At 29.4% G+C, this 21451-nt stretch overlaps 2 protein-coding genes across 2 annotated transcripts; both read right to left on the reverse strand.

The window, feature by feature from the left end:
• Positions 1–1420: 1420 nt before the first annotated feature.
• On the reverse strand, positions 1421–6721 carry LOC134259914 (uncharacterized). Its single transcript, XM_062742510.1, has 4 exons — positions 6565–6721; positions 5271–5405; positions 2174–2287; positions 1421–1905 (listed from the first exon to the last, which is right to left on the reverse strand). The coding sequence occupies exons 1-4, from the start codon at positions 6641–6643 to the stop codon at positions 1694–1696; spliced, it is 540 nt and encodes a 179-aa protein (XP_062598494.1). The 5' UTR covers positions 6644–6721; the 3' UTR covers positions 1421–1693.
• A 10479-nt stretch (positions 6722–17200) lies between these two features.
• Positions 17201–19041, reverse strand: LOC134259915 (ankyrin repeat and BTB/POZ domain-containing protein 3-like). Its single transcript, XM_062742511.1, has 2 exons — positions 18658–19041; positions 17201–17598 (listed from the first exon to the last, which is right to left on the reverse strand). Exons 1-2 carry the CDS (start codon positions 18920–18922, stop codon positions 17210–17212), a joined length of 654 nt encoding a protein of 217 aa, XP_062598495.1. The 5' UTR covers positions 18923–19041; the 3' UTR covers positions 17201–17209.
• Between the last annotated feature and the right edge of the window lie 2410 nt (positions 19042–21451).

Raw genomic sequence — 21451 nt, forward strand, 5'->3', positions numbered from 1 at the left:
GTTCCGTAGCGTTCTGTCAAAGAAGCTGAAAGATTTTTCCCACACTTATATTTCTTACCATGCAAGTTTTTTTTCTTTTCATAAAAACAGTCCATTTCTCAGAAATGTCCAAATCTCATCAAGAGTATGGTTGTATAAGGATATCATTCTCCAGAATGAACATGGGGACCATCACAACCCGCGTTTTCTGTATTTGGAGAGTCGTTTATCCACTGTGAAAAAAGTATTGGCGCCTTCTTTTTATCATATATAATATGTTTAAAGTCTAATGTAACGATATTAAAGTCTAATGTAACGTTTAAATATGATGAACATGTTATCATCACAGTTTATAAAGTTTTAACAAATATAATATGATTTATAAAAATATATATATACTTCTACATCAGATAAGTGCAAAAATTTCTTATAGTAAATTCTAAATACTGTAAAACTCAACAAGGATACTTTGGAGGATTTTGAATATAAAGATTCTGCTATTTTTTCATATTTTTAGGTCACAGTTTACATTACTTTTCATATTGGCCCGCGTATCTTTGTATTCTCAGAGACAAATTCTTTCAACAATTTGTTAGAATTCTCGTTGGTACTTACTTTGTCTGTTATAAACATACCTGTTTTCGTATGCAAAGCTTTATTATAAAAACATGTACATAAAAATTCTATTGCTATTGTCATTAAGATACAGTGACAGTGTTTTTTTTTAAATCAATTCCATGTATTCTTAAAGAAAAGAAATATTCCACAATTTTTTATCATATTTGGTTCTTTACCTAGATAGTGACATAAATTCTAAACTAACAACATATTTTTTGTACAGACATTTATGTTTTTGACTTCTTTATCGTCAATTTCCTTCATTTATGTAGCAGTACACCTTTTTCTCATGTGTATGGAGTTTATGTCTCTAATTGATTTTATACATTCTACGTACAAGTCCAGGTTCTACATAGCAACAGTTGTTTATACGAAGCAAGCTATATATATATATATATATATATATATATATATATATATATATATATATATATATATATATATATATATATATATATATATATATATATATATATATATATATATATATATATATATATATACTGTTGTAATTCAAAAAATGTAAATGTCACATGCTTCTAAATAATTTAAAACTGAAAATGTACCTTAGTTGCACTAATCTTTGTTTAAAATCAATAATGAATCTTTTTTTTTAATCGTAAAAGAACAACATTTTTAGAAGGTCATCACATACAAGTATATTTACATATATGAATTTTATGAAAAGTGACGATTAAGACTTTTTTTTCTGAAAAGTTATCTAGTGGTTAAACTAAAGTAATTAATTTTAAACGCAAATTTCGTAAGAAAAAAGTATTCAAAAGCTTACAGCTTGAAAGAAAGCAAATTTGCCATTCTTGTGGGATTGAATGGTACAAAGAAGTGCTAAGCTGTTAATGATTTATAAAAGTTTAACAACTTTGGTAGCTATCCGAGTCCATGAACCTCCTCTTATATATATATATATATATATATATATATATATTTTGGGATGGATATCTTCTTCATCCAAGATCATATAAATTCCTTATGATTTAAACATCGACAGAACTGATTTTGGTTTACTTTAACTATTGTTTTTTTGTTTCTTTTCAACGCTTGTATACTTTCATCACTTACGGAAAAGCAGGTTGGCTTATAAACTGAATGTTTCATTTAAATTACGTGTTTCCATTTCCTGTACTCTTGTCCATTTAAAGTACTGAACACGTGCACGGTTACTAACAGTTATCTTAATGTAAACAACAATGATGACAATGGAAACAAAGCCAAAGAAGACTATACAAACGAGCATCGCCTTGTGTTTCACATCCATACCAGTCCACATTGATTTGTATTTTGTACTGTCTGCAAAAAGGAATGATATGAATCAAAATAAACATTACAGTATCTTTGAACAATTGAGCTTTATAGACTATAAGGAAGTGTCATTATATAATGTTTGCCTAATATCAATCTACAATCCCAAAAACAAAAAAAAAAACATATAGATGATCTATTTTCCAGTCACTTCTGTACATTTGCTCGGACACAAAAATAGTTACATGTAACTTATTGATAAATTTATCGTTCATAGACTATTAGTGTTTGGAAAATATGATATTCTTTGCTTAACCTCTTGTGCTAATATTCGTTGACATATAGAGAATATTCATTTTGGTTTCGTTCTGCAACAATCCTGAATCGTTCACCGATAATGTTGTTATCCGTTCAACTTCATCGGTAGCATCTGGAAAAGAGCAACATAGCAGCTACTTAAGATTTAACAATAAAAAATGGAAATCAGTAACAAAGTAAAGATTAAGTTACATACTAACAGTTATATAATAGTAAAAAAAGTAACACCTAATAACAGTCACATGTTATCACTTTCATGACAGTAAGAAATAAACAGTTACATAATAAGAATAATTAAACTGTATTGTTACAAAATAATTTAATAAAAGAGACAAGGTAACAGTTACATAAAAGCAATGAAGGAATGCCTTCAAAGCAGTAACAAAAAAAATAGTTGCATAAAAGAACCAGAAGTCTCTGTCGAGACTGAAGCTTTACTGGTTTTTACTTATAGCAAAAGAAGAGTAGCAGTTAGTTTTTGAAACTTTACAACAGCAATAAATAGAATAATCATTATGATTCTTGATTAAGTCTCTTTATGTTCTGTATGTTTATGTAGTCTACTTGCTTGCCACATTATATAATAATCATTATATATTATAATTAGACTAAAACTGAATTTGGGATAGCATTTTGATAGTACTCGTATTTTACAGAAATTTCTATCTTTAGTAACCAAGGCAATAATGTTCATCCAAATCAAGAAAATGATAAATAGAATTGTGTATCTTAGTGTAGTCTACTTCTGAGTAAAATTATAATGAAATTAGAACAAAACTGTAGGAGGAGTAGCATTTTGAAACAATTTCACAGAAATTTTTATTTTTAGTTACCACGGCAACACTGTTCATCGATATAAAAAAAATGATATACAATTTATGTATCTTAGTGTAGTGTATTTGTGTGCCAAGATATATTGAAACCTGACCAAAACTGTAGGAGGAGTAGTATTTTGAAACAATTTCACAGAAATTCTTATTTTTAGTAACGACGGCAACACCGTTCATTGAAATCAAAAACCGATACATAGAATAATGTATCTCAGTGTAGTGTACTTGGGCGCCGAGATATATTGAAATCTGATCAAAATTGTAGGAGGAGTAGTATTTTGAAACAATTTCACAGAAATTCTTATTTATAGTAACAACGGCAACACTGTTCATTGAAATCAAAAAACCGATGGACTATTCTATGTATCTTAGTGTAGTGTACTTGGGCGCCAAGATATATTGAAATCTGATCAAAACTGTAGGAGGAGTAGCATTTTGAAACAATTTAACAGAAATTTTTATTTTAGTTTCACGGCAACACCGTTCATCGAAATCTAAATCCGATTCACAAAATTATGTATCTTATTGTAGTCTACTTGTGTGACAAATTATATTGAAATCAAACCAAAACTGTAGGAGGAGTAGCATTTTGAAAAAAAAAATGTTTACATACAGACAGACAGCTAGACAAATAGACGGACAGACAGACGGACGGACGGACGTATGAAGGAAGCATTACTTTCGCATAAGCTCTTTTGGTCTCTGACCAGTAGCGCTAAAAATAAACAGTCACATAACATTTTTAATTATCACTTACATAACAGTTACATATAAATGGTAATATAAATATATTGAAGAAAAAGTCACGTGCGTGCAACACCAAAAAGATCAATTTAGTTTACCTGCAGTTCTTTACAGTGATGGAAATTGACCACGATTATTTAAATTTAATGTTGAATACCTTTTCATGTAAATACTTCTAATTGTGCTCACGTTTTGCCCCGTAATCGAAAATTCGGGGGCATATAGTTTGTCCGTCCGACTCTATGTCCAGTTGCCTCTCTGTCTGTCTGTCTGTCAGTTTGATTGCTTGTCCAAAAATTTTTACTTTGCCCTTAACCTCTGATTTAGTGGAGCTAAATTTGTATTTCTTATGACAAGAATTTTCTTTTGGTACCACCAAATTTGACCTTTTGACCTTGAAGTTTAACCTCAATTTGCAAAAAATCCAAACTTTATTTTGGCCATGACTTTTGTATGGTAGATACATGTACTAGGAGTTTAATACCTCACATATGTATTTCTTTCGACAAGATCTTTTATTGGAGACAAAAAACTTTGACCTTTTGACTTTGACCTTGGAGATTTCAAAACTTACGGAAAACTTTAACCTTGACAATAACTTTTTCACAGTAAGAGCTAGGGCTTTCATACTTCACATATGTAATTTATGTGAGAAGACCTTTCTTTTGATATCAAGAACTTTAAATCTTACCTTGTAGTTTGACCCATTTTTTTTAAAATACAAAAATCCAAAATTTTAACTTTGACCATAACTTTTAGACAGTAGATACACTGTACTAGGAATTTCATATTTCAAATAACAATTCCTTGTGTCTAGACCTTTCATTTACTTTTGAGATTTCCATACTTACGAAAAAAACTTTAACCTTGGCCATAACTTTTGAAGGATAAGGGCTAGGGCTTTCATATTTCAAATATGTAATCCTTGTGAGAATACTATCAAGAACTTTGACATTGATCTTCTTTTAAAAATCAAACATTGACATAACTTTTGAAAAGTTAGGGCTTGGGAATTCATACTTCACATGTTAATTCCTTGTGACAAGACCTTTCATTTGATATCAAGAAAGCTGACCCTTTGACCTTGACCTTGGAGTTCGGCCTACTATTGAAATATTAAACCTTGGCCATAACTTTTGAACGGTAAGGGCCATGGCTTTCATATTTTAAATATGAAATCCTTGTGACAAGACCTTTCTTTAAAAAACCAATAACCTAGGACCTTTGACCTTGATCCTGGAGTTTGATGTACCCTTCAAAAACGTATCCTTGGTCATAACTTTTGAACAGGTAGTGCTAGTTGCTTTCATATTTCACAAATATATTTCTTTTGACAAGACCTTACATTAAGTACTAACAAAATTGAATTTGCATTTAAGAAGAGTATAATCTCCACTATATTGCCATACGGGGGCATCAGTGTTTCACAAAAACTTCTTGTTTTTAAAGTAATTACAGTTCAAAAAACAAAGTCCTGTAAAAATAAATAGGAAATTAAAAAAAAAAAAACGAATACTTTACGTTTCATTGCGCATCCTGACACATGATGACAAAAGTTTTTATCGCAATTGCATTCCTTTTGACAATCTGCTCCATAATTTGGATATCGACAAGGTAACACACAGTCTGTTCCAAAGTATCCGTCGTTTTTGCACACTGCAAATATCTGAACTTTAAACTTTCAATTTATTATTTTGATTGAATTTTTCAATTATTGGAATAAGGAAATTCTCTATGGGGAACTTACATGTATTTGCGAAAAACTTTCCTGGTTATTTTAAATTAGCTGTTAAAAATTGTTATCATGATGTTTTTGTAAATCAATATTTATTGATAAAATATTTATTACAGAGATATTTATGCTAATGTATTAAGATGTCACAAGTATAACTTCACATCTTTATCATTCAGTGGAGATAATTCCTTTGTAACGACATATTAAAATGTATAAAAACGAGAACATTTCTTTCTTTAAGTACCGGTAGTAAAAATGATACTGTAAAAATGTTTATTAAGGCATGGGGAAAATTACACTACTTAGCGGTAAGCTAAGAATCGCGTAAAATACCCCCGCGCACATGGTCACAAAATACCAAACTTCTGGAATAATTCTTGATTATTTCTTATACTGTTAGACCGGGTGAACCAGTCGTATATTAATCGTGGTACTTGAATGTACGTGAGCAGATAGATATATCACAAACAGTGATGAAAACGTAGCTGTTCTTTTTTTTATTGTGCGATGTAAAATGCATATTCATATTAAATGATTTAAAGCAACGTCACTCAAGGAAAGCTTCGAAACATCGATACTCATTTTCATTTCATTTGTATATTCGTGTATGTTTTTCTGAATTTCAAATAATAGTCCAAAACTTCACATAAACTCACAGTCACTACAAACATACCTATTAAATTAATTGTCAACACTCGACACGCAGGTACAGGTAAGTAGATCTCAACTTGAAGTTTGAGCTTGCGTAAATAATTACAATAAAGCGTACACTTCACCGCATTTAGATATTTAAATTTTACTGTTACTGTATCTTTGCAAGTGACTTTAAATTTTAAAACCGTTAAAACAAATTTGACCTACAGACTGTATTTTGTTTTACTAATATCAAGTCCCGTTTACGGAAATAATTATAGAATAGTACATGTATATAGGTTAATAAATCTGTATTTATAATGAAGAAAAACAAAAAAAAAATTATATTTTCAAAAACAATATACATATTCGTCCTGAAAAAAAATGACACTTGAAAATTCAATTAACAGAGATTATAAGAAAGGTTTTTGATGCAAATTAACTTACAATTTGGAATTGACATGCATATCAGATGTAGATATGCAAAATAAAGAACCAATATCACTGTTCTTCCAGGCAAAGGCATCACCAGTTGCCTTTCTTTTGTTTCTAAGTGGTTAAAAAGGTCTTAGATGGAGCTGAAATTTAAACACCTAATCCCTTTGAAGATGTAATGATTGGAGTGGAATAAAATCATTTGATTGCGCATGTTTTATTATTTATTTTTAAAATGCTATGAGGAAGTATATTCTATATTAGTGTTTTATTGTTTCCTTATTAACTCATTCAAGATATTTATATGTTAATAAAATAACAATAATTTAGAATCATTAACAACAATGCTTAAGATATGCCTCTTTATGGGAAAGATATTTGCAAAAATAGGTCAAGTTTGGAAAGATATGTATCTTATTATATTTTTATTATTTATGTTTCCTCATTCTGCATCACAGGTCTGTCTTTACTGATCAAATAAAATCAAAATCATCGATGAGATGAAATATGTCATTTATTTAGAATAATGAAAATAAGAAAAAATATATACATAGCATGACAAGGGATCAGAACATAAGGTTAACACACAATACATATCAATATGCTGTTCCCTTAAATACAGATAAACAATATTTGAAGTGTGAAAAAAAGTGTGTATACAGCAAAAAAAGGCATCATTTTTAGCGTGACAGTCAAAGAATGACTCTGCTTAATGCAATGGACAGCTTTATCAAAGTTATTAGGGATGTCAAAATTGTCAATAATTGATATTCGAATATTCGACAGTAGTATTCGAATATATTCGAATATTCGATAAAATAAATAGATCCTGCATTATAATATGTATATATCTTCACTCTTTTGTCAAGCAATATATACGTTTTATGTCATTATTTTGGAATAAAATTTCATGTAGAGTTTTGTAAATGCACTTTAATTATATCCTTAAATTTATATTTTACAGAATATATGAAGACTTTATATCCAAAATGTAATAAAAAAAATTTTCCCCAACAAATTCAAAAGATTCTTTTAATAAGTTCCAGATTAATTATTAATCATCTTACCAAAGTGTACACTGATAACCCTACAGATTTATACCACACAGAACAATTATCTAATGGAGAAACATTAAAAGCAATTACTTTTAGCTAATTAATTTCCTGATAATGATTTTAAATGATGTATACATAAACAAAAATGTGTCCTTTCAACAAAACAAACTAATTCTAAGTACTGGACACTGTTATATCTCTAATTAAATGATCAAATAAATAATTTATATCATTTTAATAGACACTTTCTTCACACCTTTAAGGTAATCCAAGAAGAGTGTCTTTTAATTTTGTTTTAAATAAATCGTATTATTGGTCAAAGATGAGAATTTGATTCAATTTCTGATAAAGTTTCAGTTTTTGCCACATTTTTTTTTTCTTTTTGATGCTTGTATACTTAAAATCCGAATATTCGAATCATGAATTTATATTCGAATATCAACTCATCGAATGAATATTCGAATATTCGAATATTCGTTGACATCCCTAAAAGTTATGCATAAAATTATAGTACAATGCACATTTCCAGACCAGTCGTTTTTAACCAATCAATATTCCTTTTGTTCAATGAGATTTCAAAGTATTGTTACTCTATTTTTTTTACAATTTAGGGATGAGAAAATATGTTTGTTCTAAATTCACTATATGTGTAGAGACCTTGGCATCAGATTTCACTTCTGATGTCTCCATATATTTCAATTTATTTCATGTTTCTATCAATGTAACATATACTATCGTTGTTCATGGGCGATGTCAATTGTCGTTATACTACTTTCAAGTAATTTAAAATAATCTCAATATCATGTGTACAAATATTTGTTTTGTTTGTTTCTTCGTATTAGGATCAACAATGTTTTGTAACCACTCTTAACGTCAATGTAACGTCAAAAACAGAACTTCAAGAATTTCTGAAAAAAAAAATACCATCACTACACACAGTACATTCCAATAACAACTTATTCAAACACTTTTTTCCCGTTTTTTCTCCATTTTACAAGAAAAAGTGAAATTAATACAAACATTATCATGATTATTTTGTGTTTAATTCATAAATTACTTAATTTTAAGCTGCGCCACGATCCGAATTTGCAGTTTTTAATTCTGGATAGGTTTGAAATCAACAATGATACTTTACAAAAAAAAAAATCATTTGAATTTATTGTTTAATAATTTCATTCTAATTTAGATAAAATATGACGTTCAATAAAAAAAAAGATATGACAGAAGCCCACAAAACTTCCCAAATCAGCCTTGAAACTCAGATTATAAAAATATATCTGATTTTAATATGATAATATAGACTTGTTAATGCTCTATTTGTTTAATCTATCTGATCGTGATACTTTAGGTTTTATTTTGAGAACTTTGCCTCATTGTAAAACCATAGAAAACTGTTTTCTTAAACTGTATAAAAACATCTAGAAATACAAGATACTGAAATATTCATCGGCATCCTATTTTGCAAAGACTTCTTTCAGATCACATAGAGTGCACGATTTGGAGAAACAAATTTAGATATATGTAACATGACATGAAATGTTTTATTATTGTTATCTAAAGAAGATTTTTTATCTTTCTCAATGCGTTAACAAGAGACTGATGATCCAAACTTCTAAACATATGAATGCTACATCATCCGCTCAACGAAATGTTAAAATTCTGATACTTCTTGAATACATTGTAATGATTTGAATATATTTCATTAACAAATCAGATTTAAAAAATCCAATAACTTGCCAACCACATTATAGAATCTTCAAGGCTCCTTATACAGAAGATGTGTCAACAGAATCATTTCTAATAGTTCTTCGGTTTCTGACAGGTTGATACCTGCCCAGAAATACATCCATACATTTTATGATCTTTTTCATTCCTATACACCCTGCCAAAATAATAATAACTAATAACACAGTAAGAATAATTATGCTGATCAGCATTGACTTGTGCTTTGTATCAAGTGGCGTCCAAGTTGAAGGTTTGTTGTTGGTATCTAGAAGAATGTGAAAACGTTTTGTTATATCATATAAAACACCATGATGCATGTTATATGATTAGAAATTGTAATGAATTCGTTTATATAACGTGGTTATTATAAAACATTATTATTAAACATTTTTGTATTTCATATATGTAATGAAACAATATTGCTTATTTTTGAGATAAAAGTTCCATATCAATGCAAACGATATGAACCGAATTCATGAAGGATTTCTACGGATCCTGCATGTTCTTTTTTTTTATTTGAAGATCATTTAATACAAAATTTCAATAATTTTCAGTCATTTGAAAGATGAAAAAAGTGATATCAATTACCTTCTTGAAATACATCCACCCAATCATAAAATATATAACGTATTTTTGTTTCATTCTGCAGCAAATATGAGTCATTGTACATAGAAAGAGTGCTCTGCAAGACTTTGGCTTCAGTTGTCCCACCTGGTTAAAACAATATAAAATATGGTAAATAAATTTGACAAAACGTATTTAGTACATTAATTCAGAAAGAAAGGGAAAACGTTATAGTCTGATAGAATACTGGATTGTTCAAAATATTATAGGAAAAGCAAAATAATGAGAAAATATGAAACATTAGTAATCTATCTTTTGTCATTTGAATATAATTTGATATTGATATCTACAAATTTCAGGAATTTTGTTTGTTACCATGACATCCAGTTATATGACTACAATCTTCCTCAGTGCACTGACATTGTTCCTGGCAATGTGCCCCATAACTTGGATATCGACATTTTATCTCACAATATGTACCAGTATAGCCTTCGAGACAACCTAATAAATTAAAAACTTAATGAAGACAAATAAGGTACAGTAAAAAGTTTAAAGATAAAAAGTGAAAGATATGTTATATGTATTACCAATGCATCTCTTGGTAACGTCATCCCAGGTAGAGTCACCACAACATTTGTTTAGACTAAAATCAAAATAATTATAATAAAGAGCCTTGTGATGAGATGACCTACCCATTAAGAACTTTTAAAATGTTGACATTGATCATTTTTAGATCATTGAATATAAGTGATTTAAAAAAACTGAGGAAATGTATAAAATGAAATAATCTATTGCACTTCATGTATTCATCAATAAAGAATAATAGAAAGACAGCTTATGTATATTTACCTTCCACAATCTGTATCCTGTGCAACTGTAAATTCCAAAATTTTAAATATACATGTAACATGGAAAAAATGAGATTTTGAAATTCCAATCCTGCTCATTTTGTTTTATTCTTCATGAGTTATTTTTAAATCTATTGATTTTAATTCGAATATATGAAAATACATAGATCCGGAAAAGGGAAGATGAACGATTCGGAAATCATTATGGAATATTCTGTGCTGATATGCTTTCACACTGTCTGTCATTGACCTATATATTCACCTCTGAGATTGTCATGTATATTTCACAGTTATGATTAGGATAAAAGGTGAGTTTGTATTAAATTTTATAGTAATAAATTCTAGCTTTAAAAACGGTCCGTGGTTGTGGATACTTTACAGATCTAAAACTAGTAACTAGTTTTGAGATTGTAACTCTTAAAAGATAGATGATCAAACACTTTCCGTATGAACTTCGAATGGAAGAAATTGTTGATGTGCGTAAATAAATGAACGATGGTTAGGTCTTTTAAAATTCATCAAATTTTACGGAGAGAGGAATGTGTCAAGAAATGATGATTTTGATTAATTTAATGTGCTTTGCAACATTAGTTTATTTTAATAAGTTACTTGAAAACAAAATATCGTCATGCTATTAAAAAACACTTTCTTGATTGTTAAAACTTGTTTTTAAGTTAATAGGCTATTAAAATTTATAATGAGTCGGTGTGTCGTTGGGATTGCCGATGTACAATGATCAGATTCATGATTGAGATTCACACTTTTTCTCTCGTCTGAAATCTTACATTTTCTATTCTTTTATATTTTTTTCTATGTTTAAAAAAGATACCCATAGATAAAGTCGGCAATTTGTTGAATTGGAAAAGTCGGCAATTTGTTGAACTGGAAAGTTAATATATAAAGTGATTAGTTGTGAAAGACGATACAGTGTATATCGATTTTGCAACTAAGATATATAAACAACTGTCTCACTTGAATGTTTATGATGAAACAAAACTCCCTTAAGTAAGAAAAGGTCAAATCAAAATAGCTAAATAGTACAAATTCCGCTTTAAATAATCCTTGTATTACAGTGTATAATTTTTTCACCGTCTGTCAAACATTGAGTTAGAAACACGAGTTCAGCGGATGACTGCTAATGTAAATTGTATGTTTAAATCTGCCTGCATAGTCTTGAGTTAAGATACATGAGTTCAGCTGATGGCTTTTCATAGAAATTGAATGTTAAAATCTGCTTGCATAGACTTGAGTTCAGCGGATGGCTGCTAATGTAAATTGTATGTATAAATCTGCCTGAATAGTCTTGAGTTAAGATACATGAGTTTAGCTGATGGCTGCTCGTGTAAATTTTATGTTTAAATCTGCCTGTATATACAAAATCGGCAAAACTGCATATCTGTGTTTAGTTATTTTTTGCTGCTCCATCAGGCTGATATTTCTCAAAGGACACATGAAACAATATTATCACAGATATTTTAATTTATGACGATATGAGAAATCTGTTAAATTTTACACAGTTTGTTCATTAAAGATTTTTCAAACCAATCATAATTTCTTTTTTTGATGCACCATTTTTGTTAAGTTGTTAGTGCTGTGGAAAAAAACCCATAAACTCTTTTTTTATGAATGGGTTTGGTTAAATGTCATATTGTATTCTAGTCAAAATTGTATTTTTATAATAACTTGAAATACATTTCTAGAATTGGCGCAATTGTTTGGACATTTCAAATATGGACATGTTTTATCCTGTATTGTTGAATATCAGAAGACCCCCATGTATGGTTTGTTATAAATTTTACTTCATGTCATTCAATTAAATCACATAATCGACAAAACTGTACATCTGTGTATGGATTGTTATGATGCCCTATCAGGCTGATACTTCTCAAAGGAGGCTTAAAAATTTTCTTGTAACCAGATCATGTGTGTTCTGTCTTATCAATCAAGATTAAGAAGCTAAGTTATTAACACATGATTAATACAGTTTTTTTAAGAATGGTTAATATAACTTTTCACATATCAGTGTGTGTATCAGTAACATAAAAGAAAAATCCAATAAAAACTCCAAGGAAGCAGGTAAAAGAACGGCAAAAAATACAAATATATGTTATGCATTTTGTTAAAAAAATAATAATTAATAAAAACGACATAATAAATGTTCATTAACCTTCCACATTTTGAACACAGGACAACCGCAACGTCAACGAGAACAGCAATAACTTGGAGACAAAATATATGCAAAATTCGCATTCCATTGTAATCCTTCTAATGGTCATAATTGTGATATATTTATATCTGATAATTTTAGATTGTTAATATATGTTTATATAATTTGATAAAAATTCTTTGAAACGGAACAAGAAAATTTACAAATCGAAAATTATTACAGCGTATTCTGCCATGATTTTGTTTTAACAGTATTAAGATATTTTTTGTTATTTTATTAATTTTTTGTAATGGGAAGAGTTTCATGCCTAATGTTTAAGACGTTTTTCATTACATTTCATTAATTCAAAATAACGTTTAAAAGAAAATACATGTATGTGAATATTATATTTTTAAAAATTACAGCAAAATCACATGGTGTGAAACTTGCTGCTTGAAACATGAAGGATATGGAGATAATGAACTGCATTCAATAACAAAGTCCGTAAAATAATTCATTAAAGGAAAAGAGCAACACGGAACTCCAAAACATCAGAGGTGGAATCAGGTGTCATGGAGGAGTGAGAACCTCTGCCAACCGGTCACACCCGCCGTAAAGCACGACAGAAAGAAATGACATCCCTGCAGTGTTTATTTATCACATTTAGTATATTTTTTTTATATCTTACAAATGCATTTTAGATGTCACGTGGACCATATACAAGCTTAAATCTCAGTTCAAGGTTAAAAGAAGTGAGATTATTTAAACAATAAAATGCTTTCTTTGATGTTACTGGAATGAACGGAAGCAGCTATTGCAGAAAAAATACATAACCCGCGTAAGCGGGTTATGTTAATTTTTTCTGCAATAGCTGCGACCGTTCATTCCAGTAACAACAAACAAAGAAAGACATTTTATTGTTTATATTTATATCTGTTTAATTTATCATTTTAAATAGGATTAAAAATATTAATTATTGTGTTAATGATGCGAACGTCTTTGTACATTTCATTGATGGAACGGCCACTTATCAAGAAATCTGTACAGGTGATATGCCTAATGTAGTTTATGTAGGGATGAACGCAATGGGTTTTCTTAAGAAATAAAGAAGGAACTATTCAGTGGATGCAAATATTTAAGGAATAACTGTCTTATTTTTCTAATTCATGAAGTGATCAATGGATTGGCTTGTGTGATAATTTGCATAATTGCCGATGGCGTTTATGCATAAAATTATCACACAAGCCAATCCATTGATCATCTTCATGAGTTCGAAAAATCTGACAGTTATTCCTTATATTTACATGCTTTGATTCCGCCAATCCACGTGCTCCTAACCTGCTTCTCTCTAGGTGTTGTCCTGCCCTGCACGTGGTTTTTTTTTGGAACCGCGCCAAAACATTCATGAGGAAATAAATTTCATTTACAATTGGTAATTTTATCTCGGACAAAGACATTGGAAATGTATATATCATACCGTATATCAGGTTTTCTTGCGTCATATTTTTTCCGCAAATCAGAGCCTAAATTAGTCAGACGCGAGTCAAATTTTCATTATATCAAAGTCCCAGTGTTTATATTATTAACAATTGTTTAAGCCTTTGAAGGAACTGGATGTAAAATGTAAAGTCTCATACGGGTGAGAAATAGATCGATCGACCTTCACCTTGTCATTTTCGGAAGACCCGCACAGCTGATTACACACCGGTGTTGCCTACTAACTCTCAAATGCACAGATATTACTTTTAAAGATTTAAATAATCATAGGTCATTTAATTTTGCAAACTGACTAGCAGCTCAGGTATAATTAGTTTTATTGTTTCTTGCTAGGAACGTGACCCACCACCCATATAATTAGCTAGCTTGTTAATTACCAGTAGTAAATAAACAATAAGGGCTTATACCTATTACCGGTATCAAGGCTTGTCCTCTGATCCCGCTAATTCTACCCTCTAAGATATAAGCATGAAGAAATAATTCTACTACAAGGAGAAAACTTTGTACTAAATTTACCACGTTGTTTTATTTTCCGCGATTCAGAACTCGTCGCGAACAAAGCGGAAATTGGATACACGCGGAAAAATCTTGAAATACGGTAATAGCCACCCAGAAGACATACATGTACCTGTACCAATTCATAATTTAATGCATGAGTCCAATTATTTTGAATAATTTATTGAACGAAATTAAACATTAAATATAATAACTTATTTTTCTAGACATAATATTGTAAGCTGCCAAATATCATTTGGCAAAGGAAATTTTGATACAGTTTAGTTTTTAAATTTGATCATTTTTGTATAACTTTATATGGAGCGCTTCCTCTAAAGGAGATCAAATTAGTCTAAAAATGGCTACAACCATCAATTCCCCCTTATTTTTACAAGTAAACATAAAATGATGAATCCCTTTACTAAGCCGTCGTTTATTTCAAAATAATTTATTTTAGTGGTATTTCAACTCAAACTCACATTTCACTTATTAAAAAGATTCTTTTTTTCAAATTCAGACGTCATATTTGATTTCTATATCTCTCTTAAACCAAATTGAACTTGAATTACTATAGATAAGGAAACCGGAGTTACTATATCCAGAAAAACCCTCATAGATAAGGCAGATTCTGGAAAATATTTACTCAAACGTCTCTATTTACTTCTCTTAAAAGTGTTCTCAGCGATGAAAGAAAAACAACACGTGTTCTGTTGGACAGGATATTCGAGAGTTTCTATCAAATTTGGATATTTTTTTTTCTTTTTTTTTTACATTTTAAATTCAATTTTGACAAAATTATTATTTACAAGAGGTTATGCTTTCAACGCTGTTTACAATCATTACCCTTATAAGTCCTTATTTACCTTGCAAGTCATGTGTAGGTAAATATAAGATATCATTTTGTGTCTACATTGTTGGATCTCAGCCAAGCAGATAGATAGGAATTAGTGAATAATATAATAGTGAGTTTTATTCAGAGTATGCAAATAAAAGAAATGATCAATGGATACCATTGCCTTTTATTAAACTACATCAATATTTCCTTAAGATTTCTAGAATTGCTTGATTATCATTTTTCTGGATGTTCAGTGTTTTATTTAAAAAAAACTTATTCATAAAACACTTTAATGAGAGAACTGAAATCAGAAAAGCTTAAGCAAACTCCTGTTTGATATAAATCTATACCTTGAAAAGCATTATTCAAAAACAAAACTTCATGATAAACTTTATGATTTTAACTTTTCAATCGTCAACATCTCTAACCAACTTAAGTTCTATATGGTCGATAGAATAACATTTATCATTCAGTCAAATGCTGACACACCTTTTTTTGTATCAATTGTTTGTCAGTTTTACACACTGAATTGTCCACAGATTTTTCCGTTATTTCCCGATCATAGCATAGCATCTGATCCCACCTCTGATGTTACAGAGGTCCTTGTTTGCTCTGCTACAATTCCATACTATTAAATAAACTTTCGAGCTTTTATACTGTTTGTTATCTCAATATAATTTAATTCTGGTTGTAACGCTGTATTTGATTGGATAAAAAAATTTACTTCATATCGTATAAAATGGGTTGCCAACGTCACAATGACGTGCTTCAAAAACGTATCAATCCGCCTGACGTTACATTCAAAGAAGAAGGTATGATTTTAGCTTTATTGCGCCCTAAAAATGTAATGACATCAAAAAGTTTTGAAACATGTTTTAAATATTAGTTAAATAAATGACTTTGATAAATCAGGAAAGAATGTGGCATTAAGGTTTACCATTCTGCAAATATGACGTCATTAATGTGAAGCATTTCTTTATTTTCAACAGAAAAAGCCTCAAAATGGCACATTTCAAGGGTGATTTTCCTTCCTTTAGAAAACAGTGTCCACAGCCGTCGCCCACTTTAATTTTTTGATATTTTGTGCAAAATTTAATACCAAATCACATATCTCAAGATCTTTGTGGGCGATGCCTGTGGACAATGTTTTCTGAAAGAAAATTCCATTGAAAATTGGTGTCTTCTGCAACTTTTTAAGAAAATACGGGAAAATGCACATGTTTATGACGTCATAATTAACATTTATAATTACATGTGAGAAAAATGACCTGTATGATTTTTCTGTATTGAATTTCAATTATTTAAAAAGCATGAGTTTTCAACCTTTACACCAGTTTCATTTTTTAGAAAATCACAGGGCAAAATTTGTATGCAAACCATACCTTCTTCTTTTGTACAAATTGAAGTCATTTTGTTAGAACAATCAGCTTTTTTTCTTACATCAAGTGAATAAAAATTAAATTATAAGCAATGAATTTAATAGCTATTAAATTCATTCCTTAAATAATTCAAAACGTCCCAAAAAATAATCACTTTTATCACAATATTGGCAATAACGGTATAATGAATCAACTTCATTTATCCTTGCCTCCAGAAGTTCTATTTTATCTTTTTCAGAGAGTTCTTTATATGATTGCACACTTTTGTAAGACCTCAATTTAAATCGAACCAGTCGTTTGAAAGTCCGTGCTCGTATTTTTGGCATGTTGTATTCACTTCCATAAAAGTATGATTTCAATAAAAATTTCACTTCGCCTTCCATTGATTTGTCACATTTTTCTCTTTGATTCATCTCTTTAAGAAGCCATGCTTCACATCTCCTGATAATTGAATTAACCTGGTATTCTTTGGCTAACGGCAGTAATCTCTCAATCATACCCTCTACAATTTAACAAGTTAAATATATTGAATTAAAGAAAATTAATACTGAAAATATAAAGAATGTTTTATAAAACTACAGTTTTTAAATGTTATTCCGAAAACATTTAATTATCCCTTAACTTCAAGAAGTTTTAAAATGACAAAAACACAGTTAAGCTAAAAATTTTGAAATATTTTTTTTTTCCATTTTTTACAAATACAAAGCTAAAGTCTTTTTGATGATTATCAAAAAATTGAACTTCATATGCTGAGATACAGGACAGATTGAGAGTTCCAAACCTTTGTTATGTAAACAGATTCTGTGTCATATTTTTGTTTACATAGGCTAAGCTACTTATATATGTTCGTCAAAGCAGATAATTTCTAAAAAGAACTTAATTCTAAAAATTATCTGACAACTTCTAGTGATTGGATGTTTTTCATTTTGTTATAAAATTTATATTTTCTATATGTAAAAAAAACAAGACACGAGCCTTTTTTACATTATGAAAACGTTAAAGTCTGTATCTTGTTTGTAAATCAGCAAAAGATGTTCAAAATTTGGCTGATCTTTAGACGAGAAAAAAAAGGCCCACTTTTAATTATCTATTTCCTTATATAAACATCGTATATTATAAATGTATCGACTTTCAATGCCGTTAATATAATTTTGTCCTTTTATCCACGATTATGCATAAGCAATCCATTGTTTTTAGCCTTGATATTACAATAAAACGCAGTAAGACATATTCTAGGTAAAACCAACACATATTCCCCGTGTATTTTTAAAAATTGAATGACTTCCTTTTTTCTTTCATAGAAAAAATCATTAAATAAACATACATGTACTTTAATTTTGTTTATTCTACATTTGTTAGATCTATATATATTAATATGAATCAAGGTAGAAGATATCAACATTATGATTATTAGTATAATTCATCTTTAAGATTATAGTTGATCTACCAAACAGAAATTTTTCTACTTTCTGTTTAATGCATGTATCATTCCAAATGGAATCCTTCAACCATATTTAAACTTTTTTTTTTTAAAAAAATGCACAATTTAAGAGATACATACCATTCAAATCCAAGTATTTGTCTGGAGATAAGCACATCAGAAATTTTTCGAAATCCCTGTAGGTTTTTCCAGGTAGTTCAATTTCCTTTGAACTTTTTTCTTTGAAATCCGAAGAAAACATTGCTTTAAAAACAGGAGACGCGATGGAAAGAATTGTTTTAAAGGTATATATCTTTCGTCCCTCCACAACAAAAGCAATATCCGTTACTCCTGGTTCTTCTGGAAACTCATCAACTGCCCTTTCAGTTTTAATATCCAGGGACATGGTATCATTTAACAAAGTAAAAAAAAAAACTTTAAACTGGATACTCTTCTGTGCAATTACTCGTTGACGAACTTGTATAAAGACAGACAAACACAGATAAACACTTTTGGAAATCAATATTCAGACGTCTATATATAGATCCACAGGTGATTTTTTAACATTTTAAATATACCAAATTATGGATAACCGTTCGGTACTGTTTTACATGTAAGTATATCAGATATGAATTTTTAAATGTTCCAAAGAACCTTTAAAAAATTTAAAATCACACAATTTTACCAATAAAACAAGATAGAAATACGATTTATCAATCTTATATAAAACAACTCCCTAAGATAAATCAAAATCTGGGCTCATTGATATTATTGGGAGGTCTATTCTATACGAAAGCCCAGAAGGCTCATTCAAGCTTAAGATTCAAGTTTCGAAATACGAGATTCGAAATTCGATTTTCGAAATTCAAGATCCAAACTAACCAATCAAAAGCGGGTTCAACATTTGATTACCCCCCTTTGTTATGTTTTTACTCTCAAGAAATCGTTGAATATATCTACAAAAAATAGGTCATTTGCTAAAATGCAATATCATGTTTAATGTTTAAATGAAAAAAAATGTTTAATGCATCAAAACGAAATAAAATTAAGATTTGGTTTACATTTTGAAATATATATATATAATATTATTTTTCTCATTAAACAAAATAGTAAATACGTATATAAGGAATATTAATTGGTCTTATCGTTGACTCGAGGAACAAGAAGGTCGACTATTTTTTTTTTTTAATCAGATCATTGCTTAGTGAAAATATTGTATTTGATTAAAATTAGATATGAAATACTAGGATTATGAATCGTCTCTAAACTGCGCAGTAATTCAAGGGTATATATTTCATTACATTTATAACGGGTACATTTTTGCAGTGAGACTTGGCTTCTAAATCGAACTGTAGCGTTTTAACCTTTCACGGGTATATTTTAGTCTTTGGTCATAACGGTATGGTCAGAGACTAAAACTTAAAACCATAACGCTATAGTTCTGCATCTAATTTAAACTCAATCTACTATTGATATAAGACAAAATAAATGCATTTATTCTAATTCATATTGATAATCTGTAATGAATATAATTTTTAATTAATTCAAGAAACACCTTAGATGAAGATATGCAATTAAATACTTAATTTTTATGTATTTCCTCTATAGATAATAAAAACGAAGGCGATTTTTGTTTTTCAATACTACGTCGCCCTTAAAGTTTTACAACATCGCATTTTATTTGTTTTGGAAAAACAGGCAGGTGGGGTGGGTAGGGGTGGGAATATTGTTAATCTTTAGACACTCGACACTTATTTATAACTTTATTTATATGTCATCATCCTCGGAAACAAAGTAGACAATACAAAAATCTATATACTCCTGATATATATACTCTATTTAATATTTAAAGAGCCATAATATAAATTTAAGTATATCTTGCTGTTCAAAAACCCAAAGATTATTTAAATTTCCTTTTAATATATATATATATAACACTCTTTCTTGCATTGTAATTAAATCAAATGACTCATTTGTTATATACTAAAGGATTTCTTGATAGTAAAATCATAATAAAGGGAAGTAATCAAATGTTGAACCCGCTTTTGCTTGGTTGATCTGGATCTTGAATCTCGAAACTCGAATTTCGAATCTCGAATATCGAATCTCGTATTTCGATTCTCGAATTTCGTATTTCGAACCCCTAATCTCGAATGAGCCTTCTGGGCTGTCGTAATTTTATTTATATATATTTACATTTGTAAAATTTTAATGTGTTCCCTTATATAACACTACTTAAACAAGGCGTTTTACATCTCTGTAAAACATGTTCGTCATTTGACCCTAAATTTATCTTTTAGTCATAAGCGATCGACGTAATACTTAAACAAGGCGTTTTACATCTCTGTAAAACATGTTCGTCATTTGACCCTAAATTTATCGTTTAGTCATAAACGATCGACGTAATATCATAGTAACGTCATAAGCTATCGACGTTATCAACACTTTCAATGTATATCGCTGAGTTTAAAAAACATTTATGGATTTAAAACTTAACATAAAGAGGCTGGGGGTGGCAGCCATTTTCAGACTATTTTGATCTCCTTTAAAAGAAAAGCTCCATATAAAGATATACAAAAATGATCACATTCTTAAACTAAAATGTATAAATTTTTCTTTGCCTAATGATAGCTGACAGCTTAAGATTCCGTATCTAAAAAAATAAGTTAAAGCTGGTGGTTAATTTGTGTTTTTTTGTTGACCCCTAGCCTCCTAAAGTACCTCACTATTTGTAATAAATCAGTCACAAATGTAAATATAAGTAATAAGGTACACTGTACCATTTTTAAAAGTTTTATTGGGATGTAAAATGGGTTTGTCATATGATCAAATCTTTCATAAAGCCCGAAGGGCTTTATGGGGTTTGATCAAGTTACGAATTCGTTTTACATCCCAATAAAACAAAAAAATGGTACCTTATTTCTTAAGTATATAG

The sequence above is a fragment of the Saccostrea cucullata genome, unplaced genomic scaffold (assembly GCF_032062105.1).
Source record: "Saccostrea cucullata isolate Sc308-1 unplaced genomic scaffold, CSIRO_AGI_Scuc_v1 ctg1448, whole genome shotgun sequence".
NCBI classification, from domain to species: Eukaryota; Metazoa; Mollusca; class Bivalvia; order Ostreida; family Ostreidae; genus Saccostrea; species Saccostrea cuccullata.

Coding starts and splice junctions, on each gene's coding strand:
- LOC134259914 (XM_062742510.1), bottom strand. CDS start 6,643: ATGCCTTTGCCTGGAAGAACAGTGATATTGGTTCTTTATTTTGCATAT. Junction 5,406..6,564: donor ATGCATGTCAATTCCAAATT/GTAAGTTAATTT, acceptor AGATATTTGCAG/TGTGCAAAAACGACGGATAC. Junction 1,906..2,173: donor AACGAATATTAGCACAAGAG/GTTAAGCAAAGA, acceptor TCCTTTTTGCAG/ACAGTACAAAATACAAATCA.
- LOC134259915 (XM_062742511.1), bottom strand. CDS start 18,922: ATGTCCCTGGATATTAAAACTGAAAGGGCAGTTGATGAGTTTCCAGAA. Junction 17,599..18,657: donor CAAATACTTGGATTTGAATG/GTATGTATCTCT, acceptor GTTAAATTGTAG/AGGGTATGATTGAGAGATTA.